General features: G+C 30.5%; 3 protein-coding genes and 1 long non-coding RNA gene across 4 annotated transcripts; 2 read left to right on the plus strand and 2 right to left on the minus strand.

The window, feature by feature from the left end:
- Positions 1-1725: 1725 nt before the first annotated feature.
- Positions 1726-2325, plus strand: LOC111027668. Its single transcript, XM_022306063.1, has one exon. The coding sequence runs from the start codon at positions 1726-1728 to the stop codon at positions 2323-2325; it is 600 nt and encodes a 199-aa protein (XP_022161755.1).
- Positions 2326-4975: 2650 nt separating this feature from the next.
- LOC111027669 lies at positions 4976-5566 on the minus strand. The gene has a single exon (XM_022306064.1). The coding sequence runs from the start codon at positions 5564-5566 to the stop codon at positions 4976-4978; it is 591 nt and encodes a 196-aa protein (XP_022161756.1).
- A 163-nt stretch (positions 5567-5729) lies between these two features.
- LOC111027670 lies at positions 5730-7684 on the plus strand. The gene is made up of 4 exons (XM_022306065.1): positions 5730-5748; positions 6525-6675; positions 7081-7308; positions 7507-7684. The coding sequence occupies exons 1-4, from the start codon at positions 5730-5732 to the stop codon at positions 7682-7684; spliced, it is 576 nt and encodes a 191-aa protein (XP_022161757.1).
- A 3373-nt stretch (positions 7685-11057) lies between these two features.
- On the minus strand, positions 11058-11851 carry LOC111027667. The gene is made up of 3 exons (XR_002603824.1): positions 11621-11851; positions 11245-11309; positions 11058-11135 (listed from the first exon to the last, which is right to left on the minus strand). It is a non-coding gene; the product is annotated as an uncharacterized LOC111027667 (long non-coding RNA).
- Between the last annotated feature and the right edge of the window lie 5133 nt (positions 11852-16984).

Here is a 16984-nt window from a genome sequence, read left to right on the forward strand (position 1 = left end):
ATGTTATGGTATAGGCTACAGACTAAACGAATACCGAACTAATATTTTGATTTTGATGTTATACGTCATAGGTACACCGTACACTCACAACTTTAACACTCCTCCACGTATAGAATGATTATCATACGTCACGCGTATAATATTATAATAATATATGTTTTTAATAGATATATATTACAAGGCAGAAGAATGGTTGACGTAGCATATTTATTTAAGTCAATTCAAAGTGTTCGACACAATGCATTTGACTGTACGTTTTCTAATTTAAAAATTGTAAATGAAAAAAAAAATGGATTTTTTAGTACATTTGTTTTTAAATGTAACATGTGTGGTACAACAGAAAATATTTATTCAGAAGATCCTGAACGAAAAGGTTTCAGTATAAATACAGCGGTTACGTCTGCTATATTAAACACGGGACAAGGATATTCCCAATTGGAAGAGTTTTGTGGTATACTTGATATGTATTGCATGTAATTTCCTACTTACCAAAATATTCACGAAGAAGTTAGTCAAAGTATATTTTGTGTAAGTTTGGATGAAATGAAAAAAGCCGGACAAGAGGAATCAAAAATTGCAATTGAAAATGGAGACGTAGATGAACAAGGTCGTCCTTTGATAACAGTAATAGAAGATGGAGCATGGTCAAAAAGATCATATAAAAGCAATTATAATGCTTTATCTGGTGTAGCATCTATATTTGGTTGGAATACAAAAAAATGTTTATTTGTTGGCGTTAAAAATAAATATTGCATTATTTGTCATCGAGCTTCCCAACAAAATGAACCAACCAGATCTCACGTGTGTTATAAGAATTGGGATAGCACTTCTACTTCTATGGAATCAAATATAATAGTTGAAGGATTCAAGGAGAGTATTGCAATGCATAACTTAATATATGATAAGTTAATTGGAGACGGTGATAGTAGTGTGATGAAGAACTTGAGCTTAACTAAACCATATGGACCGAATTTGAATGTAAAGAAAATAGAGTGTACAAATCAATTGCTTAGAAATTATATAAACAGACTTCGTGAAACAGCTAGTCGACGCAAGTGTACAAATGGGAATATTGTCCCAGGTATTCAAAGAACTTTCTTAAAAAATAATTTACTCCGTCTTCGATATGCTGTTACTGAAGCCATAAAGTTTCGTAGTAAAATGAAAATAAATAACACCGAAAAAGTAAAACTACTAAAATCAGATATTTTGAATGGACCTTACCAAGTATTTGGATACCATACACATTGTGCTCAGTATTTTTGTATGGGTCCAAAAGACGATGAAAATAATTTAGTGCCTGATTTGGAAAAATCCGGTCTTTGGAATGACATTTTAGCCGCAAGAAATTTATTGGCACACCATTCTTCAAGTTTAATTCACAATGTTAATAATAACTGTGTCGAAAATTATAATAGTGTAGTCGCTAAATATGTGGGTGGAAAGCGTATTAATTTTTCTTTAAAAGGGTCTTACCAAACACGGTGTCATATTGCTCTAACGTCCTTAAATACAGGTCCATCGCATATAAGTGTATTACACAAAAAAATTACAAAAGCAAGTCCAGGTGTATTTACTAAACGTTTTATAGAACAACGTTCAAATAAAAATAAAACTAAATTGAAAAGACGACAATTGTTTAGAAATTACAAGTCTACTAAAAAAGTTTATATTGGCCCAGACCGCGACTATGGATGAATTCAAGAAGAGCCTCAAATATTAGATATGAATCCAAAAGAATTAAATATTAAAAAATTACAATTTTTAGAGCGTATATCAAAGACCAATGAAGAAATTAAAGAATTAGAAAAATCAACGAAAAATCAGACTGAAAGCGAACTATGGAAAGTAGAGAGAAGTATACGACTGACAGCCTCAAATTTTGGAAAGGTTTGTAAACTACGAGCAACAACTTCAAGAAAAAACACTGTTAAAAATATATTATATAATACATATGCCGGTAATTTATCGACCAACTATGGCATCGAAAATGAACCAATAGCAAGAATTTCCTTCGAAAAAGTGATCAACTCAAAAATCAAACTAGCTGGTTTATTTATTGATAAGACATATCATTTTTTGGCTGCAAGACCTGACGGGTTAATCGAAGATGATGGTATAATAGAAATTAAATGTCCATACACTACTAAAGATTTACGACCTGAAGATGCTATTCAATGTGGAAAATTGAAATTTGCGACAGTCGTCGATGGAAAATTAAATTTAAAAACAAATGATAATTACTATTATCAAATACAAGGACAATTACACATAACACAAAGATCTTACTGTTATTTCATTTTGTGGTCATCCAAAGGTATATAAATTGTGTTTTATAGGTATCTCATTAAAATGTCGAGGTAAAAATATTGTGGAAAATATTTATTTTTTTGGATATTAAGTTGGTGTTGTGGTTACGATTTACAACATAATTCTTATATTATTGCCACCACATTTTAATGAGGATCCTGTTTTGTGCAAGTACCTACAATATTGATTGTTTTACAAAATATATCATTTATCATTCTCGGTTCTCATTTATGTTTCAGGCATGTTGTACCAAAAGATTTTACGAGATGACGTTTTTTTCGAACTACGAATGAAACAACAATTAATTTCATTTTACCATGACCATTTGTTACTTGAAATATTAGATTCTCGTTTTAATCGTGGTTTACCTATCAGGGATTAGTTTTAGGCTTTTTTCGTCATAATAATTTTGCGTCAAATAATGGTTTCAATATTTCTATGTATGTCTATGACAAAAATATAAGTGATTTTAAATGTACAAACTTGTTTAAAATGTTTAGATTCTGTATAGAGGTATTCGTATTCCTATTTCCTATACAAATAATAAAAATAAAAATAAATCCAAGCGGCAAGTTATTTAGTAGGCATTAGTATAGATATATTGCTATAATACAAATTATTATCAAGTAAATTTTAATTGTAAAATCCCAACAATGGTTTTACGATAACGATCCGATAGCGACTAACGACACGCAACTCCGCCAGCAGTATCTGTACTACCAGCTGCGTGATGAGGTGGAAAGTGGCGGAACATTTTAAACTGCACTCACACTAATAATCATTTACGACTAACACAAATACTACGGGCGGCGACGTAAAGAGTAGGAATTGCCTAAATTGTTCCCCTTAAACAATAGTCACTAAGAGCCGCCTTAAAAGATAATATTAATATATATATAATATATGTATGATAATAATTACACTATTTTTTACCCATTTTACTATTTCAAGGAATTTTAGAAATAATAGGTTTTATATTTTTTTGCCCCACAGTATTAGTAGCAACCAAATTGATTGTGTGGGCAAAGCATGGGGTGTGTGTGTTTGCTTTTACCAAACATTTTATTCACGGCGGATACTACATAATTGGCATTGTCAGTCATAACTGTTACAAGTTTGTCATGACTTACTTCCCAATCAGATAAAATCTGTATGAGTAGCTGACCAATGTATTCAGCAGTATGGCGTTCTTTTAATTCTGGAACTGCCAACCAATATGATTTTAATGAAATACCTTCAAGAAAGTGAGCAGTCACTTCGAGAAAACTTTTTTCGGACATAGTTTCGGTCCATGCATCAAATGTAAGTGATACTTAGGAAGATACAGATGAACGCGATTTTAATCTATTCTTAATAATATTGTATTTGTCATCAAGTGCTAGCTTTACTGTATTTACTGATGGAATTTTGTATGAAGGTACCAATTCATGTAACAACCGTTTAAATCCTTCACCTACAATGACTGAAAATGGTCGACGATTTTTGCAAATAAAATAATGTAAACATAATGTTATTTTACTATAACGAACACCACCTTCTGGAACATATTAAAAATTATTTTTATGAGTCATCTTTGATTTATTTAATAGCGTTTTCCATCTGACTGCACTAGAGTACACTGGTAGTAACATACATAAATTTGTTTATAATTAAAATTAACATACCAGAATAAGAGCTAATTCTATTAAAATCTTCAACAATAGGTTTCTTTAAAACTAATGTTGTCTTTTCTTCTGAAAGTGGACAATCTACACATTCCTATAACACATAATCAGTATACATTAATTCACATGTGGGGAATTGGTATCATTAGCATGATTATTATTTATATTATATTGTATAACAATTACGATCTTTTGATTATGTAACATCAGTAACGTATTCATTGCGTAATGTTCATATATATATCTGTAGTTTTAATTAAGTTTGTCGCTAATCACGACCGTTGCCCGGCGCGTATTGTAAGGCCGGTGTCACACTTGCGGAATATCAGCAGCGGACGTTCCGCGGCGGAATTTCCGCAATATCGGAATTCGTATATTTAAATACTACTGGTCACATTACAGCGGAATTTCCGCACGGAAAAAAAAACCGCTACACGACGCGATTATTCCGCGGGATTTATTTCCTCGGCGGATACCAAAATAAATCCTAACATGTTATTTTGGGTTACTCATGTCATATTTGTAGCGGAAATTCTTGGCGGAATCGTAATATTTTATTTTATTCATCATTATTTGATTATTGATTCTTCAACGAGCATCATGTTAGACGTTGAATTATTAATATCTGAAGTGCAGTCAAATCCATGTTTATGGGATATGAGTGACAAGGAATATAGTAATCGGGAAGTTAAAAAAAAAACATGGTATCAAATAGCCAAAAATATATTTTCCAATTGGGAAGATATACAGATCGGGGAACAAAAAGAAAAACGTAAGTAAATAATTTTAATTTTAAATATATGGAATATACTATTTATGAACATAGAATAAGTACCTAATTTATAAGTCAAATTTTTAAAAACATACTACATGGATCTACTCTAAATAATAATATATAACAATAACTTTTAACTATAAATATTATAATAATGATATGATATTATTAAATTATTTATTGTATTAACTTGTAATTAGTATTATGATTCCCGATTTAAAAATAATTAAATCCTGTTATTTTGCCACGGAACACTTCCAACTTCACTTAAGAAGTACTGGGCGAATTGGTCTCTAAATTGTTGTCCAACTAAACTTCTAGATGCAGTTCCTCGTGGTTCAATAGCTAACATGTTATCACAGTTCAAAGTGTCTTCAAACGCAAATCCGTCTCTCCGTCGTATATAATTATGGAGAACTGTAGCTGCTTGAACTATAATACTTACGAAATCAGGCCCTACTGCAATACACCCATAAAAAATTTCAAATTTTCTACATAGGATTCCAAAAGCGCACTCAACATTTCTTCTAGCTCTACAAAGTCTATAATTAAAAATTCGCTTGGAATAATTCAAATCACGGCTTGAGTAAGGTCTTAATAAATGCTGATGGATTCCAAAAGCTTCATCTCCAATTAATACGTAGGGTAATGCCGGGCCATTAGTATTTGGTAGGTTAGTCGGAGGTGGTAATTTTAACGAATTGTTGTAGAGCTGTTTTCCAAAAGTAGATTGTTTAAAAATGTTTGTATCTCCTTCGCGGCCATAAGATCCTACATCCACAATTGTAAAACAATAATTAGCATCAACAATTGCCATTAGGACAACCGAAAAAAACTTTTTATAGCAAAAATAATTTGAGCCACTATGTTGAGGAGAAATTATGCGTATATGCTTCCCATCAACTGCACAAATACAATTTGGGAAATTTGTTATTTCAAAAAAAACTTTTGATATTTCTATCCATTTATTGATTGTTGGAATGGGCATTTCAATGGGTTGTAAAACATTCCATAGTTGAATACATATATTTTTTACTATTTGACTGATAGTAATTCTACCTATTTTAAATTGATGCTGTAAAGATGAAAAACGAGATCCGGTAACTAAATATCTATAAAAAAAAAATTAAATTTTTATAAATATTCATTCTTAATATTCATGTAAGTTAAATAAATCACAGTAAAATATTATTAATAAAAGCAATTATTTTACTATTGGTAATAGGGTAGATTGAATATTTTTTACCCTTGTCTAATTTAAAACCAGATTACCTGATATTGTTGTATAGTTTAAAATATAAATGATTTATATTACGTAGTAATATTATGTTTATATTACAATGAAGTCAATTTTTTAGTCACAATTCGGGGAATAGGTCAAAATTTTCTAAAAATGCATTAAAAACCTCAAAAATTCCACAAAAATATTTGAGGTTACAACATATAGGTACCTACTTAAGTACTCGACACATATTTGTACATAGAAAAACATCGTGTAAGACATTCCAAAAAAAAAATGTAAATATTGTAAATACATTGAATCCAAGTGCTAATAATAATGAACATAAAAGTTTCAAGTCCCCTTCAAAAATATTTTTACCTATCATTAGTAAATGTTAAAATTTGTATGTTCTTTAATAACAATGTGATTTCTTATAATTATATTAATTTATTTGTATCTATTATATACGTTATTAAAAGCATTTTTATATGTATATACAAATCCATGTCACAATACTATTATAATATTATTGTTTATACAATAAATTGTATAGTTGATGATTTACAAAAAAAGTGGAAGAATGTCAAAGACTACTATAAAAAAGAAAAGAAAGAACTTCCTTCTGGATCAGCTGCTGCAAAGAAAAAAAAAAATGTTTATTTTGAAATGCTTGGGTTTTTGGATAAAACTATTGAACGTAGAAGGTAATACCGTATTGTAATATTATACAACTAAAATATTTTAATTAATATTAGGGATGGGATTTATATGCATTGTATTTTTTAATAAATTTATTTTTATAATTAAGAATGCAGTAAATACGTATCTATAAAATGTAAGTAATGTAAAAAAATTTTTATTCGAGTTATTTTTCGAAGATATTTTTACTTAGAAATATTATATTGAATTTTAAAATAAAAGTAAGCACATGCAATATATGTATACATGTTTAAAAAATAACTTCACTGTAAGTGTAGTATATTATAGATTATACTATACACTATATCCACATTTTTTAATTCGTTATAAAGGCTCTAAATATAATATCTCTGTTAAGTGTATTTTGCAGTTATTAGTTTATTTAACTGTATTTTATTTTTTTTTAACAGTACTATAAGCAACGTAATAGAAAAGGAAAGCATTATTGATAACCTTCAAGATGTTCAACATAATATCGATAATGAAACAATCGAATCTGATCCTTTGGAAAATGAGGTATTACCAAAGTCAACAAGTCAACCACGAAAACAAAAAATGACGGATTTTCAGAAAAGTGTGGTTGAAGTTTTAGCTAAAAGGAAAATTAGCAACGACAACGAAGATTTGGATGAAGATAAGTTATTTTTATTGTCCCTTCTTCCAACATTAAAAAAAATGTCAAGCGATAAGAAATTTGATTTCAAAATTCAAATAATGCAAATGCTGAAAAACATTAATTTTCAAAATAATTTTAATCCACCTTTAAATAATAATGCAACGAATCAGTTATATCCATATCCTGTTCAAAATAATGTAGCTAATAACTTCCAAAGTAGTTTCCTAAATCAGATGCCTATGCATCACCAAACACCATACATTTCCAACACCATCCCGAATATACATCAAAACATAACTCCTGCAAATTCTTCCAATCATGATCCTAACTGCTTATTTTCTCCTAGTCCACCAGATGCTTCAAATCAATCAACTAGTTACATTGATGTTGACTTTTGACTGCAACTGTGATTAATGTTTACCTACCTATATTTTATTTTTACTTTTTTTTTATATATTAAAGTTTTAAATTTATGTCGTTTGATAAAACACTAAAAAAGGAATTATAATTTTTTTATTCATATTTTAAAATAATAAATAATTAAACAAAATGTTGTTTTTTTATTATCTAATAAAATTGGCATGTGTTATTTTTTTTGTGTGTACACCGTGATAAGTAGTCGAGATAATGCTTCAATTTTCAACTTCAATATTACAAAAGGTAAAAGTTAAAAGCTATCAGTAGAATTTTCACTCAATTTCGATTTTGGTTTTTTTTCTTTAAATGTCAATACAATTTTTTTGAGATTTGTACAGATTGTAAATAAGGATCCTAAAATATCATTATAATGGCACTTGAAAAATATTAAAAATATATAATCACAATTTTTTTTTATAAGCATTTCAATTTCGAAATTTGACAAAATAAGTAAAAATCATGATAATGTGAAAATTATCTTTAGTTAAAAATTCATAAAAAATTTTCTTTTTAAATTTAAGATAAAAAATATAATACAAGATTCCTCATAAATTTGTCCATTTTATCAAAAAAGTAAATTTAATTTTTATGAGCGTTTGAACTTAACATTTTTACAACTTGATCTCCCAAATATAGAGATTTTATTATTTTATTGTAATTCAAAAAACGAATAACTACCTATAGATTCATGAAATTTATGATAAAAATGATAAAAATATGTTCAAAATATTTTGACTGGTTTTGAGATGTTTATACGGACATTATCAATTTTTTAGTTATAGTTTTGTATATAAATAGGAATAAAATAGTATTCAATTGCCCACCTTTTTAAATAAAAAATATTATATTACCTTAATGTAACTGTCAGCCGTTCTTCAACGCCAATGGTCTCTCTGAAAGTGGAGTTCGTTTCGGATATACGTGGTCTCAATAAAATTACTAATTCGTCAAACGATTTAATAGACATACGATAGTAATTAAAAAACGATCCGGATATTGTCTCAAGTCAGAGACCAGAGTATAAACAGTGGAACTCACCCAAAGTTATTCTCTGAGCATTGAGTGGGTGGACCCAATGAACACGCTGTCGCTCAACTGTGTCAGCAGCAAGCGCGACACATACCAACTCGACGTCGTCTAAAAGTTCTAATAATTCCATATTATATTATTTCAATACGATGAACGGTTTATTCTGTATGACAAATGAAATCAAAATGAAGTATAAAAACTTATACTGAGCTGTAGTATCAAGTTTAAATTTTCCCGCTAATTCCGCTACGAAAAAAACGCAAGTGTGACACCAGCCTATACAATGCGGAAATTCTGCCGCGGAACGTCCGCTGCTGATATTCCGCAAGTGTGACGTCCACTGCCGTACAGTCACAAAAATTGTGCGAGAGTTCCGCTCTTTATTATATATATTTATATTTATCTTATTTTCTAAATTGTATATCGTGTGAATAGCGCTTTTTAGTGTTTATTGTTTTATATTGTATATGTGGCGCCTTTAATAAATATAATATTATACGAGGTAATATTACGGTGTTATATTTATTACATAACTTCAGAGTACTTGGGCAAATCCATAATTGGTGACCTCGACCTTCGTAAAGGGAGAACACAAAGTTTTTTTTTTCGAGCTTTAACGTTAAACAAAATGTCGAACGGCGACACGGATGTGAAGGGGAGTGCGGCCGCCGAGGTACACTCCCAGAGGAATTTCAAAATACCAGCGTTTTGGAGATCCAATCCCGAGCTATGATTTAGGCAAATCGAGTCTCAATTTTATACGTCTCGTATTACGTCAGACTCCACCAAGTATCACCATGTGGTGGCGGCTATGGAGAGCGGGTCGTAGGCAGTCGTCCGAAAATTGATAACAGTTCTAACCGAAAAATACTTGTATTGAATCTATTGCCAACATCGAAACTTAAAAAAATATGTGAAAATAATTATGGTTTCTTTTGGTGGTAGTACTACTTATTTGAAATTTAAAAATCAATGACACAATGCGTATATTTAATTTTTATGTTATGGTTATCAGGTTGTTGTTCATTTATTTATAGCAAATACTATAATTTATTAATATAATACGATAATAGTATTCGCTTATATAACTAATATAACACAGATTGCATTATTTTATAATATAATAATAAATAATAATATGAAAATTTCATAAACCATAATCATACATCATAATGAAACTTTAAAGTGCTCAGAAGCTCGTTGCTCAGTAGTCGTACAGTGTGTTACTATGGAATAGTGTTACTGTGTTATTAAGACATTAAGTTACTTTATATTCTATTATCGGTCAAATACAGTATATTTATACCTAATATATATTTTAATCTATGCTACTCGTGTAGTCGTGTCTCGTATAGAATTAATTATCCTGTGTCTTCTATAATATAGTCGTATGTGCTGATCACTGATGTAGTGGCCACTAGGTACACAATTTGTTTGTAAGTATAAATTTAAAAAACAATCATTTATTTTCATCTAATTTATAATTGTAATAAAGTGTATACGAGACATGAGGTTTACATAATGGTGCTTTTTTTTTTAACTCAAAAAATTTTTCAATAATCCATTTTGACTTTTGAGTTACGTAATTAAAAATGGTTGTTTAATGTTGAAAACATAATAGTGTTAAAATTGTATAATATTATAGTAGGAATGCTACATTCTTTTTCCTTATAAAGTTTTTTACTAGTAGGTACCTTTATATTTTATTTTCCTTCATTTTGGTGAAAACACTAATTATTTTTCAGTGTAATCGTCATTACTCATTATTATTCATACAAAAATATTAATACTTAATATATTATATAATATTTATTTGAAAATCAGAAATAAAGAAAATAATTTAACTAGAAAATAAAAGTATGTATTTATTTACCTAATGGTCCATAACTATACTAAATTATAATTACCAAATTAATTATTGGAATATTTTTTATTACCTACAAATATAATAATATAAAATAACTTAACATCAACATGACAATAACATAAAACTTTTTAAGTTGTTAGTGCCCAGCCTTGCTTATATTATTTAGGTACATATTACATAATTAACCTAACCAAATAAATTGTTTGATCAAAAATATATAAATCAAGTTTCTAGGTAGTAAAATAAACACTAATAGTAGTAATCACATTTAAAATTGATTCTGTGTCGCTGTCAAACAAAATATATAAATAATCTTAAGATTAGGGTTAATTTAACAAAATATAAAATAATTAAAATTCAAAATATATGTCACCAAGGTGAATACCAATCTCCTGTGCTATATAACCGTCCACTCTATGCCCAGCTCGTCTTAAAAATATAATTATTCGGGTAGGGTCCCTGTCATTCATTAGCTTTTGTAATAAATCCCATATAACTACAGTGTTATGATCTCTAACATGTTTGGATCGTCGTATCTATTAGAGAAAATATATTAAATAATTATTGAATTCTAAGTACACTTTTTTTAACTGATAACATTGATGAAATAAATTAATAGAATTCTACATTCTGATAGGTACTCACATTCAAACTATTTATCAATTGTTGAAATTCAATATTATATTGATTTTCTAAGAATTGTAACTGATCTGAAAATATATAATAACAATCAGTTATAGTTATCAAATTAAAACAGAGCTTTATTTTATTTTATGGTTAATTAAAAAAATTATCCACCATCAGCCTGCAGTAAAGTACATAAAAAATAATAATTTACAACTTAATTATGTGCATTTATATGTCATGACAAGCTAGTTATGTTATTTGCAGTACTATGAGTAGTTTTTATTTTAACAATTAGAAAGTAGAAAATCACTGGAAATTCATTCAAAATCTGTTTTTATTTAAGAGTTAGATAATGGGTAGGTATACTTAGGTAGGTTAGGTTAGGTATACTTACTGCAAAAATTGAATACCCAAACATGATACAATTTTAAAACAAATAGCACATAAATTCATGGTTAAAACAATGATTTGATTATGAAACATCTATAAATAATGCATATTAAGATCATAATAATAGTCATAAACATAAATATTGAGAGGATGTCCCACCCGCATATGTTGTCTTACACACATACGACATAGTAAATTTTTGTTCACCAGATTCAATAGTGTGCTGTTAATTTGCATATAATTTACCTATTATAAAATTTAAAGTTAATATTATTATCTAGGGCCCCATGTAGGCTTTTATTGATATTATTATTTTGAAATAAGCTATGATCATTTTAAAATGTACAGTTTCAAAAAGGTTATAGCTTACTTAAAAACAATAATATCAATAAAAGCTTACACGGGTGTATAGGGTCCTAGATAATAATCTTATTTTTAAATTTTATAATATTTCAATTCACTCTTATATTTTTTTTTTTTTTTTTTTTTTTTAAAGTCGAAATATACGATCTATATCAAATATGACACAATAAGTATATATGATAAAGGTACAAAAAACATGAGTATACAAAAACAAAAAGTGAATAAAGAAGCCACCCAATGATGACACTTTAATGTTGATTTTTTAATTTTTTAATTTTTTTTTTTTTTTTTTTTTAAATTTCTAAATTAAAATTTGTAACAGGTCTCTGCACCATTTACGTTTTAATCGCCTAGGAGGATTGCCGGGGATTGAGAGGGAGGAAAGGTTTTTAATTAAAGGATTTGAATGGGAGGAAAGACGGTTGTGGAATCTTTTATAAAAGTGTTTGGCTTCCTCGTGGATAGTTTTTAGTTTTAAGTCTGTATGGAGAGTATGGTTAGATATGTATGGGGGAGCATTTATCAACTTTCTTATCGCAATGTTTTGAAAACATTGAATTTTATTTAAATTTGTCTTTTTTGCACTTCCCCATAGCTGTATCCCGTACGTCCAGATTGGTTTCAGTAGTGTTTTGTAGATGAGGAGTTTGACATGAAGGGAGATGTGTTTATTAGAGACTAGAGGTTTGAGAATACGAAATTTGTTGTTCAGTGATAGTCTTTTTTCCCTAATATGGTGGGCCCAAGTTAATCGTTTATCTAAAGTAAGACCAAGGTATTTAACTGAAGGAGAGGATGGGATTGGAGCACCGTATAGAGTTACCTCAGGGGTAAGAGCTGGTCTAAGTGTAAAGGTTGTGTGTATAGACTTGCTATGGTTTAACTTAAATCTCCATTTGGTATACCAATTCTCCATCAGGTCTAGGTGAGTTTGAAGGTTTGCGGAGGCTATGAATGGATTGTCATTCATAGATATAATTACCTTGTCATCGGCATAATCTGCTACTGATGTATTTGGTGTGATAGGTTGATCTGCGGCGAATATATTGAAGAGAATGGGGGATAAAATGCCACCCTGTGGAACCCCAGCACTTATACTGCCAATACTTGACGTGTCAGACCCGTATCGTATTTGAAAGGTACGTTCAGTTAGGTATGATTTGATTAGAAGATAGAAAGGCGAAGGAAGAAATGTTTTTAATTTATGAAGGAGACCATCGTGCCATACTCTATCAAAAGCTTGAGATATGTCTAAGAAAGCTGCTGTGCAAAATAATTTTTTTTCCAGAGAGAAAGATATTGCATCTACTACCCTATGCAGCTGATGGGTCGTCGAATGAGAAGAACGAAAACCAAACTGGTAGTCCGGCAGAACTTTCTTGTCAGAAATTATTGGTAGGATACGTTTAAGTATAAGTTTTTCTAGAATTTTCGCAAGGAAGGGAAGAAGACTTATTGGTCTGTAGGAAGAAGTTGTATCAGCTGGCTTATTTGGCTTATGGATCATGATGATTGTCGAGAACTTCCATAGTAGTGGAAAATAAGATAATCTGATTATTGAGTTAAAAATATGAGTAATATGAACAATGGCTCTTTTGGGGAGACATTTAACTACTTCGACCGTGATTAGATCATAGCCCGGAGATTTTTTTCGTGGGTATTTTTAGATTTGATATTTTAAGTCGTTAGGAGAGAAGGGTTTAATTGGGAGAGAGAATTGAGGGGGGCCATTGAGAGACCTATTGACCAGTGATATAGTATCAGGATCAAATATATCTGGATGAGGCAGGAATATCTCAGAAAGATGTATTTTGAATAATTCAGCTTTTTCAGAGTCCGATGACGTAAGACTGCCGTTATGTTTTATTAAAGGGATGTTAGGGGCTTTATATCGGAGAATTTTTTTTGTGGCTTTCCACAGACTGCCGTCTTTTGAGGAGAGATTGGTAAGATTGTTAATTAGCATTATATTTTTGTGTTTAGCGAGAGTTTTCTTCAAAGAGTTTGCCAGTTGATTGTAAATTTTTTTATGTGAGGGTAATCGGGTGCGTTGATAACAGGCTCTAGCCTTACGCTTTTCAGTTATCAACGTTCTTATCACTTCTGGAAGTGGGTTGGAAATATGAGGAGTGGCGGAATTATTATTTGTGGCGGACCACGCCGCAATCTGTATAATGTTAGTGAGATCTTTAACAGCTAAGTCAATATCGTCAGGTGTTTTGAGTTTAATATTTAATTTAATATTTTCATTTACGTTGTCATGAAATTTGAGACGATCAGTGAAACGATTGAATAGGTAAGGCGATGTTTGTAGAATTGGGGGAGAGGTATTTAAAGATAATAGTACAGATGAGTGATCAGAATTTAGATCAAGGATATTTTTTGTGTTGCTATAAAGTGTATTGGGTAATTTAGTGACGAAAATATCAAGTATGTCCGGTTTTTTTTTTAAAGAAGATGGCCAGTACGTAGGAGCAGGAGGCGCAAGTACTTTGTATTTTTTTAAGTTTATAAAATTGTGAAGCGTAGTACCTCGAGGATTGCCCGTGCGACAGCCCCACGATTGGTGTTTGGCATTAAAGTCTCCACCAACTATGAAATTATTTTTAATTGTGTTGAAAAATTCTGTAAACTTAGAGGTTGTTACATTATGTTTGGGGGGGGGGGAGTAAATTGCCGCAATAGTAAAGTAAGTATAGTTTAATTTAATTTGAATTGAGCAAGATTGACAGAAGTCTTGGGAAAAACCAGGCAAAGGATGGTAAGTAATGGATGACTTAACATATATGGCCACGCCACCGTGTGCCGTATTATCAGGATGATTTGTATTGATCAATTTGTAACCTGGGATATATGTTTTAGAATTATTAGTGAAGTGAGTCTCGGAGATGAGGGCAATATCAATTCGTTTGTTGTTTAATACTGTTTCGAGTTCGTGAGCATGATTTCTTAGGCCATTTGCGTTGAATAGTAATATAAGTAGAGAGTTGTCAGTGACAGAGTTGTTGTTATAATTGTTATTTAACATTTTTATCAAGTAGGCAGGAAATTACTTTAGTGAGAAGGGAAATTAATGGATTGATGAGAGACTTAAAGTCGTCTATGAAACTTGACATTATCTTATTAATATCAGGAGGGGGAGGAATTGTGTTATCAGACGGAGCGTTGGACGTAACGTGTGCGTAAGTCTGTGTTTGAGGTATGGGTTGACTAGGATTCGAGTGGTTAATTGGGTGGCTAGCTTGTACATTAGTAAATTTAGTTTTAGAGTTTTCATACATAAAATTACTTGATGAAGATGGTTTTTTTCGACGTTGAAGTTCTTTGTAGATAGTACACCCCTTGTAGTTAGCAGGGTGGTTTTGAGAGCAGAGGGCACATTTTGTAGGCAATTCACGTGAGTTGGGGCACACAGATGAGAGGTGACCCAAGCCGCAGCGGACACAGCGAGGTTGGTAGCCACAATATTCACTCTTATATCAAAATTAATAGCACACTATTGAAACTGGTGAACAAAAATTGTCTTTATTGTACATGTGTAAGACGGGGACAACACATGCGAGTGTGACATCCTCTAAATATTGAAAATATGTAAAAATAATTTTTAAAATGTATAGGTTAAAGTTTTGAGTACTTATCAGTGCCGCAACAACCGCAGGGGCAATGCCCCTGTAGAGGGCCACTAATCGTCGGTTCAGCGGGCCCCGACGGAGCCCCGCATCTATTTTAAATTATTGCAATCAAATAAAATATATTAAATAAAAATGTTCATTTTTATAATATATTATGATATCTAATTTGTTATCGAAGAACGGGGCCCCTATTTATCCATAATAATAACTATATTTATCTATAAAATTATATTATTAGAGCGTTTTATTGTTTATTATTATTGAATTACTGTTATGTGTGGAATTGGGATTTCCCGAAATAATCTTTGTAATCGCTAATCGCCGACCGTAGTCCGTCGCCTGTGTTATTAGCTCTTACTCCTTTAAAGTGTGGTTGAGTATTGAGTGTAGAGTGTGTAGACAATTATTGTCATTCTGTCATTCTTATTTGTAAACGGTTTATACTAGTGATTATAATTGTGTTTTAATTGTTATAAACTCATTTAATTATGTCAACACGGCAGTATTTAAGCGGGTCTGCAAAAAGAAAATTAAAGCTCGTTCAAGAGAATATAAACAAAAAAATGGCTGGGTCAATGGATCAATTTGTAAAAAAAAAAACAGGTAGGTTCGTAAATTATAAGCAAATGTAGACATGAAGTTTACAATAATTATACAACACGTTGTACACGAAAAGCATTCATAATTTTAAAGTTTTACGTTCCTCATAACTGCTACAGCATTCAAATTTTAAAAAGCTTAAAAATCAAAATTTTAGACCGCCTCACTTGCCTCACCCTAAAATGTTAAATATTAAATTACAAAACAATTATAAAACTTTGATATTAATTCATGGTTTGAAGATATTCAAATTCATAATGAAGTAAAGACAATTAATAATCTCAATAATATGTTCCAGCAGATTTTGGAAAAAATTATATTTAAGGGGATTCAACATCGATATCAATATCAACCCAAAAGCGGAATAAAACTGTAGAAGTTAGGAAAGTCGGATTTTGATTCTGAAAAAAGTTTTGAAATTGTCAAGTTGTCTTCTAGGGATCGTTCGAGGCGATTTTTTGTAAATACATTACTGGCCGAGTAATTAAATATTACAAATCTGTAATTTTAAACGTTGATAATAAATTGGTTTTTAATCATTTAAAAAAACTGTTCGATCATTCCCTAGTAGACAGACCGACAAATTTGAATCTGTTTACAGATTTTAAATTCGGTTATTCAAAGTCCCGCAATAGTATACTGCTTATGAGTTTTTTGAGACGGAAACAATAATTAATTTATAAAAACACCGCTTTCGTGGCGTTGTGGCAGACATTGAAACTACTGTACATGCGTCGCGTTTCGCGCTACTCCCCACCACTCCCACGCTATTT

The sequence above is a fragment of the Myzus persicae genome, unplaced genomic scaffold, assembly GCF_001856785.1.
Source record: "Myzus persicae strain clone G006 unplaced genomic scaffold, MPER_G0061.0, whole genome shotgun sequence".
Lineage (NCBI taxonomy): Eukaryota > Metazoa > Arthropoda > Insecta > Hemiptera > Aphididae > Myzus > Myzus persicae.